At 48.0% G+C, this 24,640-nt stretch overlaps 2 protein-coding genes across 2 annotated transcripts in view; one reads left to right on the top strand and one right to left on the bottom strand.

The window, feature by feature from the left end:
* The window catches only part of LOC116975639, a 613,100-nt gene that overhangs the window by 240,538 nt on the left and 347,922 nt on the right, over positions 1 to 24,640 (top strand). The window lies entirely within an intron of this gene.
* Positions 5,557 to 6,508, bottom strand: LOC116975648 (C-X-C chemokine receptor type 2-like). The gene has a single exon (XM_033024976.1). The coding sequence runs from the start codon at positions 6,502 to 6,504 to the stop codon at positions 5,557 to 5,559; it is 948 nt and encodes a 315-aa protein (XP_032880867.1). The 5' UTR covers positions 6,505 to 6,508.

Here is a 24,640-nt window from a genome sequence, read left to right as displayed (position 1 = left end):
GGTGATTACCAGACAGGAGCATGCGCACTGGGACCGTCTGGTGAGAAACAGTCCCCAGGAGATGGCCGTCGAGGGCGTTGGCGGGAACAGGTTCAGGCAGGGGAACACAACTGATGCCTAGCTGGCGGGCTAGTTCCATGTCCATAAGATTAATGTCACAACCAGAGTCTATGAAGGTGGCGAGGGTGTGAGAACCATCAGACAACAGCAGACGGGCATGACAAAGAGGGCGTCGGGCAGAGGAAAGTTCAGAGGTTCGACTCACCAGTAATTCCTCCGCTACTGGTGAGTCTGGCCTTTTACTGGACACTTGGAGATGTAATGACCCGCCAGGCCACAGTAGAGACAGAGGTTCCCCCGACGCCGACGTTCCCCTTCCTCGGGGATGAGACTGGTGCGACCCACCTGCATGGGTTCGGGTTGCCTCGACGGTTGCCCCGACGAGGGTAGTCCAGTCTCCGGAGGAAAACGAGCTTGGGTGGATAGCTGGCGGACCGCCTGTCCCTGTCGCCTCTCCTGACGTCTCGCCAGGATGCGTCGGTCCAGACGGGTCGTTAGCTCGATAAGCCCATCCAGAGAAGAAGGAAGGTCGTGGGACACCAACTCATCCTTGATATAGTCCTTCAAGCCCAGCAAGAAAGCGTCACACTGGGCCGGGGCGTTCCAATCACTCTGACGGGCCCTGGTGCGAAAGTCGATGGCGAAGTCAGCGACACTCTGGTTCCCCTGGCTCAACCCCAGCAGACCTTCCGCAGCGTCTGGACCCATCGAAACCTCACCGACCACCTTGCGAAGCTCCGCGGCGAAGGCCTGGAAAGAGGAGCAAGCCGGCGTGCGTCGCTCCCATTCAGCCGTTCCCCACAGCCGAGCTCTGCCAGTCAGGTGATTAATGGTAAACGCCACTCTCGCCGCTTCCTGGGCGAAGGTGTAGGGCTGTAGGGCGAAGAGAATGGAACAGTTCGTGATGAATGGGTTGCAGCCCTCCGGGTCTCCAGCGTAGCGCTCCGGGGTTCCCACCCGGGGCTCAGGTGATGGTCCTGGCGGACCGGGAGCTGGTGCTGTCGGAGCCGGAGGCGAAGCATGGGGTGTAGCCTGGGCGAGGGTGGTCGTCAGCTGTTGGACCTGGGTGGCTAGTGCAACCAATGCTTGCTCTTGGTTTGACACAGCCTGTCGAACCTCGGAGTTGGAGGCAGTGAGCATTGCTTCGTGCTGCAGGAGCGTGTGCTCAATCCTCTCGAAGCGGTTTGACGGAGACGTTGTGTGCGCTGAGTCCATTGTTGGCCAGATTGTACTGTAACGGGTATAGCTTGGACCCAATAGCAGCACAGAATCAGGCAGGTATAGTTGGTAATGAACTTTATTACGATACTGTAACACAGAGTAGTAACACAGGAATGGGTACACCGTATTCACACAGAGGGTCAGGATTGAGCGAGGGTTCCGAAGAGGGGCAGGCAGGAGACGTAGTCGGGGTAGCGGAAGGTCCGGTAACCAGGAGATCCAACACACGATGCAAACAAACCAGCGAGGGACAGACGAAAGGAGAGTCGAAGCCAGGCAGGAAGTCGAGGAGCCGTTGCAGGGATAAACCAAACAGCCCAGGAGAGAGGCAGACAGAAACCAGGAGGTACGGGACGAAGGCCGTGGTCGGGGACAGAAGGCTGAGGTGATATCCAGGAAGACGACAGGACGGAATGGTCAGGGGCAGGCAGGTTCGAATCCGTGTAGGCAGTTGGGAAATCGCTGGAGAGTCTTGCATGAATGCTGAGAACAATCTGGCACAGTGTGAACGGTGAGGAGAGTCTATATACCGGGTTAATAGGTGATCAGAGGCAACTGAGTGCAACAGGTGAGGAGGGTTGGGCTGATGAGAGGGAAGTGACAGGCAGGCAGGTGAGGAGAAGGAGGGACCGGTGGAAAAGTACTGGGAGGTGAAGTGGATGAGAATGAGGAGAGGGCAGACTGTGACACTCCACATCCACTCTATCCGGGCTTTTCGCTGTTCGGTGAGTTATGTTGAAGACCAACTGAATGAGCAGGAGAATCGAGGCCGGGTGGAAACCAAAGGTCTTTTATTTCACAGCAACCGTACAGAATACACGTTGAAGCAACGCCCGCTTACTGAAGCCAAGCTCACGGTTCCAGGCAGAAACAGGAAAAACAAACCACTCTTTTGTAGAAACCACGAGCTGCAGAAACTGGTGAACACACACAAGGACACAGAGTGCTGGAGTAACTCAGCGGGTCAGGCAGCATCTGTGGAGAACATGGATAGGTGACGTTTCACAGAGTGCTGGGGTAACTCAGCGGGTCAGGCAGCATCTGTGGAGAACATGGATAGGTGACGTATCACAGAGTGCTGGAGTATCTCAGTCCAATAGGTGGAGCAAAGGGGAAGATACAGAGTGCAGAATATTGTTCTCTGCATTATAGCGCATCAGTTCTAGAGACAAAGTCCAATGTCCGCAATGGGGTGGAGGTTATCGGACAGTACCCTAGCTTATGGAAGGACTGTTCAGAAGCCTGATAACAGGGGAAGAAGCTGTTCCTGAGTCTGGTGGTGCGCGCTTTCAAGCTTCTGTACCTTCTGCCGGACGGGAGTGGGGAGAAGAAAGAATGACCGGGTTGGGACAGGGACACTTCTTTGATGATGTCGGCTGCTTTCCCGAGGCAGCGTGAAGTGTTGAGTCAACATATCTTTAGGTTTCGGGTTATTATGAGTCCAGTGTCTGCAATGGGGTGGAGGTGAACCGGACCGTACCCTCGTTCACCCATAGTGGACATTGGACTTTGTCTTCGTCTATGGATGGACACCATGTGTGTCTTCATCATCTCCAGCGCTCCATTGATACAGTGGTTCTTGGACACTTTCATTTACAGGCATATTCCCAGGACTCAAGAACCTGAACTGTTTTCGAGAGAGGTTAGGCAGGCTAGCACTTTATTACTTGGAGCACAGGAGGATGAGGGGTGATCTTATAGAATTGAGTATGATGAGGGGGATAGAGAGAGGTGAATGAGAGAATCTTTTGCCCAGAGTAGGGGAATCAAAAACCAGAGGACATAAGGTTAAGGTGTGGGAAAGATTTAATAGGAACCTGAGGGGCAACCTTTTTATACAAAGGGTGGTGGGTGTCTGGAACGAGCTGCTGGAAAAGGTAGATGAGGGGGGGGGGGACTATCACAACTTTTAAGAGAGATTTAGACAGGTCCATGGATAGGACAGGTTTGGAGGGATCTGGGCCAAACACGGGCCTTGTATATTGGGCATGTAGGTCGGTGTGACAAGTTGGGCCGAAGGGCCTGTTTCCATGCTGTATCGCTATTGGTGCCACATTCAGATTGGACACATCCCAATATGGTGATTCTGCAGAGCTCAGGCAGGAAGTCGAGGAGCCGTTGCAGGGATAAACCAAACAGCCCAGGAGAGAGGCAGACAGAAACCAGGAGGTACGGGACGAAGGCCGTGGTCGGGGACAGAAGGCTGAGGTGATATCCAGGAAGACGACAGGACGGAATGGTCAGGGGCAGGCAGGTTCGAATCCGTGTAGGCAGTCGGGAAATCGCTGGAGAGTCTTGCATGAATGCTGAGAACAATCTGGCACAGTGTGAACGGTGAGGAGAGTCTATATACCGGGTTAATAGGTGATCAGAGGCAACTGAGTGCAACAGGTGAGGAGGGTTGGGCTGATGAGAGGGAAGTGACAGGCAGGCAGGTGAGGAGAAGGAGGGACCGGTGGAAAAGTACTGGGAGGTGAAGTGGATGAGAATGAGGAGAGGGCAGACTGTGACACTCCACATCCACTCTATCCGGGCTTTTCGCTGTTCGGTGAGTTATGTTGAAGACCAACTGAATGAGCAGGAGAATCGAGGCCGGGTGGAAACCAAAGGTCTTTTATTTCACAGCAACCGTACAGAATACACGTTGAAGCAACGCCCGCTTACTGAAGCCAAGCTCACGGTTCCAGGCAGAAACAGGAAAAACAAACCACTCTTTTGTAGAAACCACGAGCTGCAGAAACTGGTGAACACACACAAGGACACAGAGTGCTGGAGTAACTCAGCGGGTCAGGCAGCATCTGTGGAGAACATGGATAGGTGACGTTTCACAGAGTGCTGGGGTAACTCAGCGGGTCAGGCAGCATCTGTGGAGAACATGGATAGGTGACGTATCACAGAGTGCTGGAGTATCTCAGTCCAATAGGTGGAGCAAAGGGGAAGATACAGAGTGCAGAATATTGTTCTCTGCATTATAGCGCATCAGTTCTAGAGACAAAGTCCAATGTCCGCAATGGGGTGGAGGTTATCGGACAGTACCCTAGCTTATGGAAGGACTGTTCAGAAGCCTGATAACAGGGGAAGAAGCTGTTCCTGAGTCTGGTGGTGTGCGCTTTCAAGCTTCTGTACCTTCTGCCGGACGGGAGTGGGGAGAAGAAAGAATGACCGGGGTGGGACAGGGACACGTCTTTGATGATGTCGGCTGCTTTCCCGAGGCAGCGTGAAGTGTTGAGTCAACATCTCTTTAGGTTTCGGGTTATTATGAGTCCAGTGTCTGCAATGGGGTGGAGGTGAACCGGACCGTACCCTCGTTCACCCATAGTGGACATTGGACTTTGTCTTCGTCTATGGATGGACACCATGTGTGTCTTCATCATCTCCAGCGCTCCATTGATACAGTGGTTCTTGGACACTTTCATTTACAGGCATATTCCCAGGACTCAAGAACCTGAACTGTTTTCGAGAGAGGTTAGGCAGGCTAGCACTTTATTACTTGGAGCACAGGAGGATGAGGGGTGATCTTATAGAATTGAGTATGATGAGGGGGATAGAGAGAGGTGAATGAGAGAATCTTTTGCCCAGAGTAGGGGAATCAAAAACCAGAGGACATAAGGTTAAGGTGTGGGAAAGATTTAATAGGAACCTGAGGGGCAACCTTTTTATACAAAGGGTGGTGGGTGTGGAACGAGCTGCTGGAAAAGGTAGATGAGGGGGGGGGGGACTATCACAACTTTTAAGAGAGATTTAGACAGGTCCATGGATAGGACAGGTTTGGAGGGATCTGGGCCAAACACGGGCCTTGTATATTGGGCATGTAGGTCGGTGTGACAAGTTGGGCCGAAGGGCCTGTTTCCATGCTGTATCGCTATTGGTGCCACATTCAGATTGGACACATCCCAATATGGTGATTCTGCGGAGCTCAGTAGAAGTCACCGGAGACTTGCCTGAAATTCTAGTAGGAAGGAACTGCAGATATTAATGGGTGTTTTTAAGGCAGAGATAGATAGATTCTTGATTAGTGCGGGTGTCAGGGGTTATGGGGAGAAGGCAGGAGAATGGGGTAAGGCGGGAGAGATGGATCAGCCATGATTGAATGGCAGAGTAGATTTGATGGGCCGAATGGTTTAATTTCTGCTCCAAGGATTTATGATGCCTCGCCAATCCATGTACTCCAGAGATGCTGAGTTGCTCCAGCAATTTATGTCTTTTGTTGGGAAGGGGTGGGATGGGGTTGGGGGAAGGGGGTGGTGGTGGGGGGGGGGGGGGGGGGGGAGCTGTCTAAATGGTGGTACATGTCTGCCCAGCGACTGAGGATGAGCGTGATTTATTGAATTGGGATTCTTCGCTTCTCTTTATGAGGCCTTTATGAGCCAGGAGTTTGACCAGGTTGCTCCTGAACTTCACCCCGATGAAGGCGTAGAGGATTGGGTTGATGCAGCTGTGAAGAAAGGCCAAGCACTGGGTGGCCAGCACGGCCCTGTCCAAGTGGTCACGTTGGATGCAGGAGACTTTGATGTGTTTGACTCTCACCAGCGTGTCCACAACCATGGTTAGATGGTAGGGCAGCCAGCATGCCAGGAAGGCCAGCACCACCGCGATGATGACCTTCATGGCTTTCTGCTTCTGGAAGCCCTTGGTCTGGCACAGTTTCCACACAGTGACGGAGTAGCAGAAGACCATGGTGGCCAGCGGCAAGAGGAAGCCGATGACCAGGCGACAAACTTTGATGCCCAGTTTCCACGGTTTGCCAAAATCACCATCGTGTTCCTCGTTACAGACGGACCGGCCAAATTCATAGTCGTAGAACACTTCTTTGTAGAGAACGGGCGAGGACAGGAGCAGGGCCACGAGCCAGACGATGGCACACACCAGTTTGACCACCCACGGCCTCTTGCGGCCGTGCGACTGGACAGAGCGGACAATGGCCAGGTAGCGCTCCACGCTGATGCAGGCCAGCAGCAGGATGCCACTGTAAAAGTTCACCTCCTGCAACATATTGATCACCTTACACATGGCGTCACCAAACACCCAGGGAGACACGGCGTCCACTGCCCAGAAGGGCAGGGTGAGGGCAAAGAGCAGGTCGGCCGTGGCCAGATGGAGCAGGTAGATGTCCGTGGATGAGATGGAGCGGCGGTTGTGAAGGATGACCACCAACACCAACAGGTTCCCCGTCACGGCCAAGAGACACACCAGGCTGTAGACCACCGCCGTGATGGTCTTCATGGTCACAAACTGTCTTCTTACACATGAAATTGTGTCTGGATCGATAATGAAGGGTACGTCTTCAGTTCCGTTTGTGGACCACGGGAAAGACATTTTCTGGAACGAAAAATAGATTCGCAAATGAGATATTTAAGAAAGTTTTTTTTTAAATCAAAATCTTTTTTATTTAGTTTTCAGGACATATCAAAGTGCAAAGTTGTCTATTTGTTACAGACAGAGTGTACGAAAAGAATAAATCAAACACAACTTATGCTAACATATAACAAGACAACAACAATAAAAGAAAAATGAGATACCAAATATAATACCTCCTCAGTCACTGCCAGTGAGCATATGCAATTATCAGCCTGTCACCACAATAATCCATGATAAATGAATGGGTAGACTGTTAAGCTGTTAAACTGTGCTTGATGATCAAGCATTTATAAAGTCTGGAATGCATTTAATAAAGGTCCCCACACTTTCTGAAACCTTCCATTTGAATGTTGAAGTGAGTACCTGATTATCTCGAGCTTTAGGCAGGACATAATATCTGTCAGCCATTGAGTATGAGTGGGCGGGGAATGTTCCATCCACCTGAGCAGGATTGTTCGCCGAGCCAGAAGAGAAGCAAAAGATATAGTGCGGCATTTATCTGCAGTTAATCTAACTTCCTCACCAGTGACCCCAAAAAGAGCGATTAGAGGCTTTGGTTCCAATTTGATGTTTAACACCTGGGATAATGTATGAAAGACCTCCAGCCAGAACTTGTTAAGGCTGGGGCATGACCAATACATATGGATAAGAGAGGCTTCAGAAATGTTACATTTAAACAGAATGGACTAACCTCAGGGTAAAAAGTAGATAATTTGGCTTTTGAGATATGAGCCCTATGTACCTCTTTGAATTGAATCAGACTGTGACGAGCACATAGAGAGGTGGAGACTCCGACTAATAGATAAATATGACCAATTCTTAAGGAGTTGGTCTCCTTTCATCGACTTTTTGGAATCATGTGATGCAGCGGTACCATAAGGATTGCTGATTTCAGTTCATGATGTGGATAGATTTACATCTCCGAATATAGATTTGAAAAATTCACTTTTAAAGGGCCTTCTTTTCTATTTCTACTTTCCACTTTTTCTTTTTTCTTTTATTTTTTTATTTTTTATATACACACTTCACGTTTTTCTACTCTCTACCATCTATTTTTCCACTTTTTCCCCTTTCTATTGTTTTCTTTTTCTTGTCTTGCTTACTTCCTTCTCATAACATAAAACTAGAGGTTGTACATAGAATGGATTACGGTATGACATAGTTGGCACCTAAAATTAGGTGCCACTGTATTGTTTTGTACTGTATTAACTTCTAATAAAATAAACAAAACAAAAGATTGAAGGAAAAAAAAAAGAAAAAAAAAAAAAAAGAGAAAAAAAAGAGGTGGAATTAACCAGTTTAAGAATGGAACTCCATGTATCTTCCGAGTGAGAGGAGCCCAAGTCTTCCTCCCATGCTGCCTTGAGCTTGTCCATGGGGGCGTGCCTTAGATCCAACAACCTGCCATATAAAGCTGAGACAAGTCTATTCTGAGATGGGTTTAATCAATCAATCAACCTTTATTGTCATCTTGCAAAGCAACAGTTGTACAGTGCAAAATGAAAAGAACTGTATCAACAAGGGTTGTGTCTGTTGGTATAGAAGAGCTGGGAAGTGTATAGAACACATAATGTCTTGTTTGCAGGTATCGGAAAAATCTGACTTTGGAAGATTGAATTTGTTGCTTAATTGTTCAAATGATGCTACAGTGTTACCCATAAGCAGGTCCTTGAAGCGCACAATACCCTTCCTATGCCCTTCTTTAAAGCCAAGGTCCTGAGTTGATGGTTTAAAAAGGTGGTTTGATGCAATAGCGCTCAGTAGAGAAAAGTTATGCAACCCAAAACATTTCCTGAATTGAACCCATATCCTCAAAGAGTGTTTAACCACTGGATTTTTTACAGATTTAATTTAGGGGAGTGGAAGTGAGGAACCAAGTAGTGCAGGTATGGACATATTATCATCTGTGTGTAATTCCATGGCTACCCAGTCAGGGCAATCGGGCTGGCTGTGAAAGAAAGACCAAAATGCAAGGCAGCGCAGGTTAGCAGCCCAATAATAAAAGCGAAAATTTGGGAGAGCCAGGCCACCAGCAGCTTTGGTTTTTTGAAGGTGGGTTTTATTAAGACGAGGCCGCTTGGCTCTCCATATATAGGAGGAAAGAGCTGAGTCAAGATGGTCAAAGAAGGACCTGGGGATAAAAACCGGTAAAGCCTGAAAAAGGTACAAAAATGTTGGTAAAATGGTCATTTTGATTGAATTTATCCAGCCGACAAGTGACATTGACAAGGGTGACCACTGTGTTAGCGTCACTTTAATCTGGTTTAACAGAATGATAAAATTCTCTTTGAAAAGATCCTTGTATTTCCTCATAACTGAAATGCTCAAGTATGAGAGCTTCTTTTTTTCAATTTTGAATGGCAAGTTGGTAAGATCCGAGGGTTGTACTTCATAGTTAATGGGAAACAGTTCGCTTTTTCCAAGACTTATCTTATAACCTGAATATTGACCAAAATTATTGAGCAGTCACATAGCAGAATGCAGAGAGGTGCCTGGGTTTGAGACAAAAAGCAAAAGGTCATCAGCATACAGTGTGACCTTATGCTGTGTACTGCCCCTCCACATACCGGCTATGTACTCACAGCTGCGAAAGGCCATGGCAAGTGGTTCGATGGCCAAGTCAAAAAGCATGGGGCTCAGAAGACACCCCTGGCGGGTTCCACTATGCAAGTCGAACGACTTGGACAACTGGGAATTAGTTCGAACTGAGGCTGTGGGATGAGAGTATAGTAACCTGATCCATGAAATATTTAAGAAAGTTTAACAAAGTTTAAGAATGTTTAACAATCCCACTGACTCCCATGGCTATCTGGACCACACATCTTCCCACCCTGCTTCCTGTAAGGACTCTATCCCCTACTCCCAATTCCTCTGTCTACGCCGCATCTGCTCCCAGGATGAGGTGTTCTACACCAGGGCATCGGAGATGTCCTCATTCTTTAGGGAAGGGGGGTTCCCCTCTTGTACTATAGATGAGGCTCTCACCAGGGTCTCCTCTATACCCCGTGACTCTGCTCTCATTCCCCATCCCCCCACTCATAACAATGGCAGGGTCCCCCTTGTCCTCACCTTCCACCCCACCAGCCGTCACATACAACAGATAATCCTCTGACATTTTCGCCACCTCCAACAGGGTCCCAACTACTGGCCACATCTTCCCATCTCTTCCCCTTTCGCCTTTCCGCAGTGATCGCTCCCACCATAACTCCCTGGTCAATTCGTCCCTTCCCACCCAAACCATCCCCTCCCCTGGCACTTTCCCTTGCAACCGCAGCAAATGCTACACTTGTCGCTTTACAGCCCCCCAACACCTCCGCTCAGTTCGCAATAACCAACCTGATCTCCCGGTGGCTCAGCACTTCAACTCGCCCTCCCATTCCGAATCCGAACTTTCTGTCCTGGGCCTCCTCCATGGGCACAGTGAGTCCCACCACAAATTGGAGGAGCAGCACCTCATATTTCGCTTGGGTAGTTTACACCCCAGCGGTATGAACATTGACTTCTCCAATTTCAGGTAGTCCCTGCTTTCTCCCTCCTTCCCCTCCCCTTCCCAGCTCTCCCACAACCCACTGTCTCCGCCTCTTCCTTTCTGCTTCCTGCACCACCCCCCCCGCACCCCCCACATCAGTCTGAAGAAGGGTCTCGACCCGACACGTCACCTATTCCTTCGCTCCATAGATGCTGCCTCACCCGTTGAGTTTCTCCGGCATTTTTGTCATGAGATGTTGAGATTATTTAAGAGATACAGATTGACACAGTGTATGGAACAAGCTGCCAGAAAAGGTAGTTGAGGCTGGGACTATCCCAATGTTTAAGAAACAGTTAGACAGGTACATGGATAATAGACACAAAAAGCTGGAGTAACTCAGCAGGACAGGCAGCATCTCTGGAGAGAAGAAATGTGTGACATTTCAGTCGAGACCCTTCTTCAGACTGATCACAAAGGTCCCGACACGTAATGACACCCATTCCTTCGCTCCAGAGATGCTGTCTGTCCCGCTGAGTTACTCCAGCTTTATCTTCGGTTTAAACCAGCATCTGCAGTTCCTTCCTACACGTGGATAATATGACAGGTTTGGAGGGTGTTGGACAGGTGGGACTGGTGTAGATGGGACATGTTGGCCGGTGTGGGCAAGGTGGGCCAAAGGTAGGGTTGCCAACTGTCCCGTATTAGCCGGGACATCCCATATATTGGGGCTAAATTGGTTTGTCCTGTACGGGACCGCCCTTGTCCCATATTTGACTGGTACTACTCGGGTCGAGGGGACTGTCAGGTCGGACCCCGCCTCACCCGTCCCGACGTAGTGCAGCCCATGGAGTGCAGCAGCAGTGCCTCGCCCATGTCCCTGTCGGTCGGTCGGCAGCCCGGCCAGCTGTCCGACCTTCGGACCTTCGCTTACCGCCGACATCACCACCACCCCTCCTTCTCACGGCCGATCATCGGTTCATGAGTTAGACGGGGTGCCGGACTTTGACCCCAGACCAAAACTCCTCAACTGGCCCGCCGGCTGGGCTTTGTGTGCAGTCCAGCACCCGGTCCTACTCATCATTCACCCAGCCAAGGCCGATTCGGTCAACGAATTGGCGTCGAGAATCTATCCCTTATTTTGATCTTTTGTCCCTCATTTGGGAGTTGGCGACCCAAGCCGAAGGGCCTGCTTCACGATGTATCACTCTGTGACTCTATGATACAGCATTGGAGACATGCCAAACATTCTTCGTCTACTAAGGAAGTAGAGGCATTGGTGTGCTATACTTTAGACTTTAGAGATGCAGCACGGGTACAGGCCCTTCGGCCCACCGAGTCCGCACCGACCAGCGATCCCTGCATATTAACACTACCTTGCACACACTAGGGACAGTTTACATTTACACCAAGCCAATTAATGTACAAACCTGCACGTCTTTGGAGTGTGGGAGGAAACCGATGTTCTTGGAGAAAACCCACGCAGGTCACGGGGAGAAGGTACAAACTCCGTACAGACAGCACCCGTGTGGAAGATCTCACCGGGATCTCTGGCGCTATAAAGCAGTAGCACTACCCGCTGAGCCACTGTGCCGCCCACGAGCCGGGCAGTGGACGCTGTGTCTGGCTGGGTGTTTGGTGATGCCATGTGTAGGAAGGAACTGCAGATGCTGGTTTACACCAAAGATAGACACAACATGCTGGAGTAATGGACAGGACTGGTTTGGAGAGATATGGACCAAACGCAGGCGGGTGAGACTAGTGTAGCTGGGACGTGTTGGCTGGTGTGGGCAAGTTGGGCCGAAGGGCCTGTTTCCACGCTGTATCACTCTGTGACTGTATGACTCCCCCACCCTAGTTCTCCCACTAGCTCCGCTGTCCTCCTGATTAAATATTACTGATTGTAAGCCTCGTTGTCAACTTCCCCATCTACATCTCCTTGACCACGGTCCCTTTTGATCTGTATTTTCACACCTTTCCCTTCCATATCTCTATCCCTCTCCCGACCCTCAGTCTGAAGAAGGGTCTCAACCTGAAACATCACCCATTCCTTCTCTCCAGAGATATAACCATATAACAATTACAGCACGGAAACAGGCCATCTTGGCCCTACAAGTCCGTGCCGAACAATTATTTTCCCTTAGTCCCACCTGCCTGCACTCATACCATAACCCTCCATTCCCTTCTCATCCATATACCTATCCAATTTATTTTTAAATGATACCAACGAACCTGCCTCCACCACTTCCACTGGAAGCTCATTCCACACCGCTACCACTCTCTGAGTAAAGAAGTTCCCCCTCATGTTACCCCTTAACTTCTGTCCCTTAATTCTGAAGTCATGTCCTCTTGTTTGAATCTTCCCTATTCTCAAAGGGAAAAGCTTGTCCACATCAACTCTGTCTATCCCTCTCATCATTTTAAAGACCTCTATCAAGTCCCCCCTTAACCTTCTGCGCTCCAGAGAATAAAGACCTAACTTATTCAACCTTTCTCTGTAACTTAGTTGTTGAAACCCAGGCAACATTCTAGTAAATCTCCTATGTACTCTCTCTATTTTGTTGACATCCTTCCTATAATTGGGGAACCAAAATTGTACACCATACTCCAGATTTGGTCTCACCAATGCCTTGTACAATTTTCACATTACATCCCAGCTTCTATACTCAATGCTCTGATTTATAAAGGCTAGTATGCCAAAAGCTTTCTTTACCACCCTATCTATATGAAATTCCACCTTCAAGGAACTATGCACGGTTATTCCCAGATCCCTCTGTTCAACTGCATTCTTCAATTCCCTACCATTTACCATGTACGTTCTATTTTGATTTGTCCTGCCAAGGTGTAGCACCTCACATTTATCAGCATTAAACTCCATCTGCCATCTTTCAGCCCATTCTTCCAAATGGCCTAAATCACTCTGTAGACTTTGGAAATCCTCTTCATTATCCACAACACCCCCTATCTTGGTATCATCTGCATACTTACTAATCCAATTTACCACACCTTCGTCCAGATCATTGATGTACATGACAAACAACAAAGGACCTAACACAGATCCCTGAGGCACCCCACTAGTCACCTTCCTCCAACCCGACAAACAGCCGTCCACCATTACCCTCTGGCGTCTCCCATTCAGCCACTGTTGAATCCATCTTGCTACTCCTGCATTTATACCCAACAGTTGAACCTTCTTAACCAACCTTCTTAACCAGACAGATGTTGCCTGTCCCGCTGAGTTACTCCACCATTTTGTGTCTATCTTCAGCAAATGAATTATGAGGTATTTGGGACTTTAAACCATTATTTCATTAGGCTTTAAACTTTACATTTTAGAGGTACAGCACGGAAACAGGCCGTTCAGCCCGTCCCGACCAGCGATCACCCCATAAACTAGCAATATCCTGCACACTAGGACAATTTTACAACTGTCCAGAGCCATGATCAGTCTGAAGAAGGATCTTGACCCGAAATGTCACCTATTCCTTCGCTCCATAGATGCTGCCTCACCCGCTGAGTTTCTCCAGCATTTTTGTCTACCTTCAATTTTTCCAATTCTTGCAGTTCTTTCTTAAACAGAGCCATTAATTTCATGTTCATAAGTTCTAGGAGCAGAATTAGGCCATTCGGCCCATCAAGTCTACTCCGCCATCCAATCATGGCTGATCTATCTCTCCCTCCTAACCCCATTCTCCTGCCTTCTCCCCATAACCCTTGATACCCGTATTAATCAAAAATCTATCAAACTCCAACTTGGCCTCCACAGATGTTGCCGATTAGGAAAAGGGGAGATGCAACGAGACCTGGGTGTCATGGTACACCAGTCATTGAAAGTAGGCATGCAGGTGCAGCAGGCAGTGAAGAAAGCGAATGGTATGTTAGCATTCATAGCAAAAGGATTTGAGTATAGGAGCAGGGAGGTTCTACTGCAGTTGTACAGGGTCTTGGTGAGACCACACCTGGAGTATTGCGTACAGTTTTGGTCTCTTAATAAGAGGAAGGACATTCTTGCCATAGAGGGAGTACAGAGAAGGTTCACCAGACTGATTCCTGGGATGTCAGGACTTTCATATGAAGAAAGACTGGATAGACTCGGCTTGTACTCGCTAGAATTTAGAAGATTGAGGGGGATCTTATAGAAACTTACAAAATTCTTAAGGGGTTGGACAGGCTAGATGCAGGAAGATTGTTCCCGATATTGGGCAAGTCCAGAACAAGGGGTTCAAGTATAAAGGATAGTTTTAGGATAAAGGGGAAATCTTTTAGGACTGAGATGAGAAAAAATATTTTTCACACAGAGAGTGGTGAATCTCTTGAATTCTCTGCCACAGAATCTAGTTGAGGCCAGTTCATTGGCTATATTTAAGAAGGAGTTAGATGTGGCCCTTGTGGCTAAAGGGATCAGGGGGTATGTAGAGAAGGTAGGTACAGGATACTGAATTGGATGATCAGCCATGATCATATTGAATGGCGGTGCAGGCTCGAAGGGCCGAATGGCCTACTCCTGCACCTATTTTCTATGTTTCTATGACCCACTGAGTTACTCCAGCACTCTGTGAAACATCACCTATCCATGTTCTCCACAGATGCTGCCTGCCCCACTGAGTTACTCCAGCACACTGTGTGTACTTTTTCTACAAGCACCTTAATTCCTTGTATCAACATCTGTGGGTGGAATGGACAAACGACGTTTCGGGTCGGGACCCTTCTTCAGATGTTAGTTAGTTAGTTTAGTTTATTGTAACGTGTACTGAGGTACTGTGAACAACGTTTTTGTCGCGAGCTATCCAGTCAGTGGAAAGACTACACATGATTACAATTAAGAGACTAATGTTTAGTCCAGTAAAGTCCAATTAAAGATAGTCTGAGGGTATCCAATGAGGTAGATGAGAGGTCAGGACCGCTCTCTAGTTGGTGAGAGGACGGTTCAGTTGCCTGATAACAGCCGGGAAGAAACTGTCCCTGAATCTGGAGGTGTGCGTTCATTTTCACACTTCTGTACCCCTTGCCCGATGGGAGAGGGGAGAAGAGGGAGTGACCGGGGGTGAGACTGGTCCTTCATGATGCTGCTGGCCTTGCCGAGGCAGCGTGAGGTGTAGATGGAGGCGAAGGAAGGGAGGTTGGTTTGTGTGATGGTCTGGGCTGTGTCCACAAATCTCTGCAATTTCTCTCTGTCTTGGACGGAGCTGTTCCCAAACCGTGCTGTGATGCATCCCGACGCGAGAGAGTTGAATGTAAACGTGAGTGAATAAAAGTCTTTACCTGCCAGTTGAAAGGATGCGATCGTCTCTACAAGACGCCAAGCCTCAGGAAGACAAAACCAACAGCGTTCAACGAGGCTAATTCACTGCATTTTGGAGAGAGGGGAGAGGTGGGGGGTGAGTCTTCAAGTGAGTGAAAGCAGAAGTGGTTCAGCAAATCTTGCTGCCTTGATCAATTGTGTAATGAGGAAGGATTAGTTAGCGATCTTGTTGTGCAGAGCCCCTTGGGCAACAGTGACCATAATATAGTGGAACTCTGCATTAGGATGGAGAGTGACACGGTTAATTCAGAGACGAGGGTCCTGAACTTAAAGAAAGGAGACTTTGAAGGGATGAGACGGGAATTGGCTCGGACAGACTGGCAAATGATACTCAAAGGGTTGACGGTGGAGATGCAATGACAAAGATTTAAAGACCGCATGGATGAACTCCAGAAATTGTTCATCCCTGTCTGGCGAAAAAATAAAACGGGGAAGGCGGCTCAACCGTGGCTGACGAGGGAAGTCAAGGATAGTGTTAAATCCAAGGAAGATGCATATAAATTGGCCAGAGGAAGCAGCAAACCAGAGGATTGGGAGAAATGTAGAACTCAACAGAGGAGGACAAAGGCGTTAATTAGGAGGGGGAAAAAGAGCATAAAAGAAAGCTTGCGGGGAATATAAAAACTGACTGAAAAAGCTTCTTTAGATATGTAAAATGGAAAAGATTAGTGAAGACAAGTGTAGGTCTCTTATAGTCAGTGACAGGTGAATTTATAATGGGAAACAAGGAAATGGCAGAACAGTTAAACAAGTACTTTGGTTCAGTCTTCACTAAGGAAGCCACAAACAATCTCCCAGAAATACTCGGGGACAGAGGATCTAGTGGGAGGGAGGAACTGAAGGGAATCCACATTGATCAGAAAATGTTTTTTGGTAAACTGTTGGGACAGAAGGCAGATAAATCCCCAAGGCCTGATGGTCTGCATCCCAGAGTACTCAAGGAGGTGGCACTAGAAATCGTGGATGCATTGGTGATCATTTTACAATGTTCTCTCGACTCTGGATCAGTTCCTGTGGACTGGAGGGTAGCCAATGTAACTCCACTTGTTTTGAGGATGTAACAAGTAGAATGGATAAGGGAGAGCCAGTGGATGTGGTGTACCAGGACTTTCAAAAAGCCTTTGACAAGGTCCCACACAAGAGATTAGTGTGCAAAATTAGAGCACATGGTATTGGGGGTAAGATATTGACATGGACAGAGAACTGGTCGGCAGACAGGATGCAAAGAGTAGGAATTAATGGGTCCTTTTCAGGATGGCAGGCAATGACTAGTGGGGTACCGCAAGGCTCGGTGCTGGGACCCCAGTTGTTTACAATATCTCTTAACGATTTAGATGAGGGAATTAAATGTGACATCTCCAAACTTTTTAAGAAAGGAAGGAGAGAGAAACCGGGGAATTATAGACCAGTTACCCTTACATCGGTAGTGGGGAAGATAATAGACAATAGACAATAGGTGCAGGAGTAGGCCATTTGCCCCTTCGAGCCAGCACCGCCATTCATGGCTGATCATCCCCAATCAGTACCCCGTTCCTGCCTTCTCCCTATATCCCCTGATTCCACTATTTATAAGAGTCCTATCTAGCTCTCTCTTGAAAGCATCCAGAGAACCTGCCTCCACCGCCCTCTGAGGCAGAGAATTCCACAGACTCGCCACTCTCTGTGAGAAAAAGTGTTTCCTCGTCTCCATTCTAATTGGCTAACTCCTTATTCTTAAACTGTGGCCCCTGGTTCTGGACTCACCCAACATCGGGAACATGTGACTTCTCCCCATATCCCTTGACTCCACTAGCCCCGAGAGCTCTATCTAACTCTCTCTTACATCCATCCAGTGACTTGTCCTCTGTGGCAGGGAATTCCATAAATTCACAAATCTGGGTGAAAAAGTTTTTTCTCACCTCAGTCTTAAATGACCTCCCCTTTATTCTAAGACTGTGGCCCCTGGTTCTGGATTCGCCCAACATTGGGAACATTTTTCTTGTATTGTATTGTATTGTATTCAAATTTATTGTCATTGTTTCAGTTAGAGACAACGAAATGAATTTCCCTTACAGGCAGTATCATAAAAATAAAAAATAAAAAATAATAATAAATAATAAAACATATTAAAAATAAAATAGAATTTAAAAAAAAGCACAAACACTGAAAGTCCACGACACAACATAACACAGTGGCACCAAGGTGAGGAAGGCACCATAGTCCAGCCAGCCTCCCCTCCGTTCTTCCCAGATGTTCACTCGTGGTCGAGGTCTTCCTAGCACCCGCTGTCGCCGCCCCGGGTGGCCCGATGTTCAGGCCCTCACGCCGGGCTGGTGGAACGCCGACGCCGAACCCCGACGGTGAACATCCTCCTCCTCAGCGGCCCGGACCTCCTGATCAGCTGCCTCCCGCAGCCGGAGTCCGCAGCTCCCGAGTCCGCAGCTCCCGAGCCGGGCAGAGTCACAGGACCCCGTGCTGTCCATCAGCGCCGCCCGCGTTGGGAGCCCGCAAACCGCAGCTCCATGATGTCGGTGCAGCAGGTCCAGCATTCCGGGCTCCAGACGGCGATCCCCGGTAAGGCATCGCCAGCCCCGCGATGTTTCAGCGCTGTCCCGCCACTGCTGGAGCTCTGGTCGATCCCGGCAGGAAAGGCCGCGCTAATCCAGCAGGTAGCTAGATTGTCCAGTCCTTTTGTAATTTTATATAATATCCCCCCCTCATCTAGACTCCAGTGAATACAAGCCTAGTCTTTTCAATCTTTCCTCATATGACAGTCCCGCCATCCCAGGGATCAATCTCGTGAACCTACGCTGCACTGCCTCAATCACAAGGATGTCCTTCCTCAAATTAGGAGACCAAAACTGTACACAATACTCCAGATGTGGTCTTACCAGAGCCCTATACAACTGCAGAAGAACATCTTTACTCCTATACTGAAATCCTCTTGTTATGAAGGCCAACATTCCAATAGCTTTCATCACTGCCTGCTGTACCTGTAAGCCAACTTTCAATGACCGGTTTACAAGGATGCCCAGGTCTCGCTGCACCTCCCCCTTACCTAACGTAACCCCATTGAGATAATAATCTGCCCCCCTGTTTTTGCCACCAAAGTGGATAACCTCACGTTTATCTATATTATACTGCATCTGCCACGCATCTGCCCACTCACTCAACCTGTCCATGTCACCCTGCAACCTCCTAACATCCTTTTCACCGTTCACACTGCCACCCAGCTTTGTGTCATCCGCAAACTTACTCCTAATTCCCTCTTCCAAATCATTAATATATATGGTAAACAGTTGCGGCCCCAATACCGAGCCTTGCGGCACTCCACTCGCCACTGCCTGCCATTCTGAGAAGGACCCGTTTCGCTACTACTCTTTGCTTCCGGTCCGCCAACCAATTTTCTATCCATGTCAACACCCTACCCCCAATACCATGTGCTCTAATTTTAGTCACCAGTTTCCCGTGCGGGACCTTATCAAAGGCTTTCTGAAAGTCTAGATACACTACATCCACTGGCAACCCTTCATCCATTTTACTTGTCACATCCTCAAAAAATTTTAGATTAGTCAAGCATGATTTCCCTTTCATAAATCAATGTTGACTTGGACTAATCCTTTTACTGCTATCCAAATGCCCCATTATTACCTCTTTAATAATTGACTCCAGCATCTTTCCCACCACCGGTCAGGCTAACTGGTCTGTAATTCCCCATTTTCTCTCTCGCTCCTTTCTTGAAAAGTGGGATAACATTAGCTATCCTCCAATCCACAGGAACTGATCCTGAATCTATTGAACATTGGAAAATGATCACCAATGTGTCCACTATTTCTAGAGCCACCTCCCTGAGGACCCTGAGATGCAGACCATCAGGCCCAGAAGATTTATCATCCTTCAGTCCCTTTAGCCTACCCAATACTATTTCTCGCCAAATGAAAATTTCTTTCAGTTCCTCTACCCCCTTAGATCCTCTGTCCTCCAGTACATCTGGGAGATTGTTTCTGTCTTCCTTAGTGAAGACAGATCCGAAGTACCTATTCAACTCTTCTGCCATTTCCTTGTTGCCCATAATAATTTCACCCGTGTTTGCCTTCAAGGGACCCACATTTGACTTTGCTACTCTTTTTCCCTTAACATATCTAAAGAAGCTTTTACCGTCCTTCTTTATGTTCCTGGCCAGCTTCCCTTCATACTTCATCTTTACAGCCCGTATTGCCCGTTTTGTTTCCTTCTGTTGTCTTATGAAAGTTTCCCAACCCTCTGGCTTCCGGCTACTTGGCTGCAACCTTCCCTCCATTGAACTGTACACTGCAAGGGCCAGGAAGCAAGCGGGCAAGATCATCTCTGACCCCTGTCACCCTGGCCACAAACTCTTTGAATCACTTCCCTCTGCAAGGCGACTCCGGATTGTCAAAGCTGCCACAGCCAGACATAAAAACAGTTTTTATCCACGAGTAGTTGCTCTACTCAACAGCCAAAAATCTGTAGCCTCCCTTTGATCTGGTATTTTGTTGGTTCACATGCTTGATCAATGGTGTTTTATCATTAATGTTGTATTGTTATTAATGTTTAGTGTTTTCTGAGTCAATCGTAACTGTCACTGTATGTCATGTTGTTACTTGTGGGCGGAGCACCAAGGCAAATTCCTTGTATGTGAATACTTGGCCAATAAACTTACTTACTTACTTAGACACACTGAACTGTTCTGTATTTATGTTTACAACATTCTGTTGTGCTGCAGCAAGCAAGTATTTCATTGTCCTATCTGGCACACATGACAATAAACTCTCTTGATTTGACTTGATTTAGAACGGAGACGAGGAAATACTTTTTCACACCGAGAGTTGTGAGTGTGTGGAATTCTCTGCCTCAGAGGGCGGTGGAGGCCGGTTCTCTGGATACTTTCAAGAGAGAGCTAGATAGGGCTCTTAAAGATAGCAGTCGGGGGATATTGGGAGAGGGCAGGAACGGGGTACTGATTGGGGATGATCAGGCATGATCACATTGAATGGCGGTGCTGGCTCGAAGGGCCGAATGGCCTACTCCTGCACCTATTGTCTATCACCACACCACACCACACCCTTGACCAAACCTTTGGCCTGTGAATTCTGTCACAATCTCGTGTTGTTCATTTGAAAGATAAATATTTCCTCCAACATTTGCTTTTTTATTGAGTAACGGATAAGCAGGAAACTTGCTCTGTGTGTAACACATCCGTCACCAGCAGCCGACAGAGATAACTTCACACTGAACTCCAAAACCACAGTCTAAAACTGAAAATACTCTAATCTAGTCCAGCACTTCCATTTTGAATTGGTAAGTGTAATATATGCACTTATAATTCAAAAGCATTTTTTGTTTACAGGTTACAGTTTAGTTTATTGTCCCGTGTACGGAGGTACAGTGAAAAGCTTTTGTTGCGTGCCAACCAGTCAGCGGAAAGACAATACATGATTACAATCGAGCCGTCCACAGTGTACAGATACATGATAAGGGAATGACGTTCTTCATCATCGGCGGTCACACGAAACGAGTATGACATGGAGGACGCCTGTGCGTCACTTTGTTTAACGTGGGGAGACTGGTGCACAGACTGGTGCACAGACAGCCACCCCACGGTCCTTGACAGACCTGGACAATAGACAATAGGTGCAGGAGTAGGCCATTCGGCCCTTCGAGCCAGCACCGCCATTCAATGTGATCATGGCTGATCATCCCCAATCAGTACCCCGTTCCTGCCTTCTCCCATATCCCCTGACTCTGCTATTTTTAACAGCCCTATCTAGCTCTCTCTTGAAAGCATCCAGAGAACCGGCCTCCACCGCCCTCTGAGGCAGAGAATTCCACAGACTCACCACTCTCTGTGAGAAAAAGTGTTTCCTTGTCTTCGTTCTAAATGGCTTACTCCTTATTCTTAAACTGTGGCCCCTGGTTCTGGACACCCCCAACATCGGGAACATGTTTCCTGCCTCTAGCATGTCCAAGCCCTTAACAATCTTATATGTTTCAATGAGATCTCCCCTCATCCTTCTAAACTCCAGAATGTACAAGCCCAGCTGCTCCATTCGCTCAGCATATGACAGTCCCGCCATCCCGGGAATTAACCTTGTAAACCTACGCTGCACTCCCTCAATAGCAAGAATGTCCTTCCTCCAATTAGGGGACCAAAACTGCACACAAAACTCCAGGTGTGGTCTCACTAGGGCTCGGTACTACTGCAGAAGGACCTCTTTGCTCCTATATTTGATTCCTCTTGTTATAAAGGCCAACATGCCATTCGCTTTCTTCACTGCCTGTTGTACCTGAATGCTTACTTTCATAAACTGATGCACAAGGACCGCCAGATCCCGTTGTACTTCCCCTTTTCCCGACTTGACGCCATTTAGATAGTAATATGCCTTCCTGTTTTTGCTACCAAAGTGGATAACCTCACATTTGTCCGCATTAAACTACATTTAGTTGTCTCTGTACTGTACACTGACAATGACAATTAAAGTTGAATCTGAACTTCATCTGCCATGCATCTGCCCACTCCCCCAACCTGTCCAAGTCACCCTGCATTCTCATAGAATCCTCCTCACAGTTCACACTGCCACCCAGCTTTGTGTCATCTGCAAATTTGCTAATGTTACTTTGAATCCCTTCATCCAAATCATTGATGTATATTGTAAATAGCTGCGGTCCCAGCACCGAGCCTTGCGGTACCCCACTACTCACTGCTTGCCATTCTCCATCCATGTCAGCACTCTACCCCCAATACCATGTGGCCTAATTTTGCCCACTAATCTCCTATGTGGGACCTTATCAAATGCTTTCTAAAAGTCCAGGTACACTACATCCACTGGCTCTCCCTTGTCCATTTTCCTAGTTACATCTTCAAAAAATTCCAGAAGATTAGTCAGGCATGATTTCCCCTTCGTAAATCCATGCTGACTTGGACCGATCCTGTTACTGCTATCCAAATGTTCGGCTATCTCATTTTTATAATTGACACCAGCATCTTCCCCGTCACCGATGTCAGGCTAACTGGTCTATAATTCCCTGTTTTCTCACTTCCGCCTTTCTTAAAAAGTCTGGCCGCTAGTACATCAGGAAGATTGTTTGTGTCCTGCTTAGTGAAGACAGATCCAAAGTACCTGTTAAGTAGCAAAGTATCTGGGTCAGGATCCAGTGGCATGGAGTCCAAGACAACCGGAGACCCTTTTCTGCTGCAGCGTTCATCTGCCTTCCCAGCCGTTGTGACGCTCCACTAAGGTCAGCCATCGTCCTCCGCCTGTTCCACCGTTGAGGTCTTGGTTGGATTGCTCTTTGTCAGAGACCTCCCCCTCGACCCTACCGCCAAAACTTTGCAGCCCAGAGCTAAACCCGAGCCCTGGTTCAGTGACGCAACTCGTACAGCTCGACGGGAGTGTCGCAGAGCTGAACGAAAGTGGAAGAAGGACAGGCTGCAGGTTTCATCGCAAATTCTAAAGGACAGCTGGCGAAATTACCAAAATACTGTTAAAGAGGCCAAAAGATATTACCTGTCTAATATAATAGTGTCTAGGCGTCACGACCCACGTGTGTTATTCAAAACCATTGATTCTGTTTTAAATGCCCCACAACCTGTCTGCCTGGAAGCATCGTCCGAATTGTGCAATGACTTCCTGCACTTCTTTATCAATAAGGTTGTTTCTATAAGGGCTCTCATCTCAGCTCCTGCCTCTGACCCCTCTGTTCCGGCCAATGCCTCGTGGCATTCGATAAGTTTGTGCCTCTGACATTGTCGGGTCTAGAGGATGTGGTTAGGCATATTAAGCCGTCGGGTTCCCCTTGTGATGCTGTCCCTCCTCTTCTTTTTAAAGAGGTTTTCCCGGGTATAGGGCAGTCGGTTCTCGCCATCATAAACAGTAGCTTGTGTTCTGGGGTTGTCCCCGTAAATTTTAAACATGCAGTAGTGCAACCACTACTTAAGAAACCCGGCCTGGATCAAACTGTTCTGGCCAATTTTAGGCCGATCTCCAAGCTGCCATTTATCTCTAAAATCATGGAGAAAGTAGTTTATGCTCAGCTGAAACTCTTCCTGGATGAGCACAATATCCGGGAGGTTTTCCAGTCTGGATTCAAAGCTATGCATAGCACAGAGTCGGCTCTGCTAAGGGTCTTTAACGACATCCTCCTGGCAAACGACTCCGGTAATTATGTGGTTCTTGTCTTGCTGGACCTATCTGCCGCCTTCGATACAGTGGACCATGGAACTTTAATTTCCCGATTACAGCACCAAGTGGGCATTTGTGGCAGTGCCCTGGGATGGTTCAGGTCCTATCTGGCAGACAGAACCATGCGTGTAAGCCTTGCTGGCTTTGAATCCTCCTCCACTCCCTTGGCATATGGGGTTCCACAGGGCTCAATTTTAGGGCCCCTGCTCTTCTCTCTATACTTACTTCCTCTGGGCTCAATTTTAAGAAGGCATGGCATCTCCTTTCACTTTTACGCAGATGATAGCCAGTTATATATGCCACTCAGGAAAGAAGACGACTATTCTCTAAAATCACTTCTGTCTTGTCTTGAGGACATTAAGTCCTGGATGGCCTTAAACTTTCTGGGACTTAATGAAAAAAAGACAGAGGTGATTTTGTTTGGCCCCAATGGCTGCCGTGAACCTCCCTTTGTTGACTTGGGTCCACTGGCATTGTCCGTAAAGCCAACAGTTTTAAACCTGGGTTTTAGGATGGACGGTGATTTTAAACTAGATAAACAAATAGGCGCGGTGGTTAAGTTCAGCTTCTTTCACCTAAGGAAGCTGGCAAAGGTGAAGCCCATCCTCGAGCGGCAGCATTTTGAAACAGTAATCCATGCCTTTATTACATCTAGGCTGGATTACTGTAACGCACTCTACTCTGGAGTCGCACGAGCTTCATTGGCTCGTCTCCAGCTGGTTCAAAATGCTGCCGCTCGCCTTTTGACCGGAACTCGAAAGAGGGAGCACATTACGCCAATTTTGGCCTCCCTTCACTGGCTCCCAGTGCACTTTCGAGTTCATTTTAAAATTCTTTTTTTGTTTTCAAATCGTTGAATGGGCTCGCCCCGCCTTACCTCTCTGAGCTGCTCCACCTGTATGCTCCTGCCCGGTGCCTCAGGTCAGCTGATCAGCTGCTCCTTGAGGTACCACGGTCTAAGCGGAAGCTCAGAGGGGATAGAGCCTTTTCTGTTGCTGCTCCGGCACTTTGGAACACCTTGCCGTTGCACATCAGACAGGCCCCCTCACTGTC

This window comes from Amblyraja radiata, chromosome 7 (genome assembly GCF_010909765.2).
Source record: "Amblyraja radiata isolate CabotCenter1 chromosome 7, sAmbRad1.1.pri, whole genome shotgun sequence".
NCBI classification, from domain to species: domain Eukaryota; kingdom Metazoa; phylum Chordata; class Chondrichthyes; order Rajiformes; family Rajidae; genus Amblyraja; species Amblyraja radiata.
Note: the sequence above shows the minus strand (reverse complement) of the source record. Positions and strands in the feature narration are given on the sequence as shown.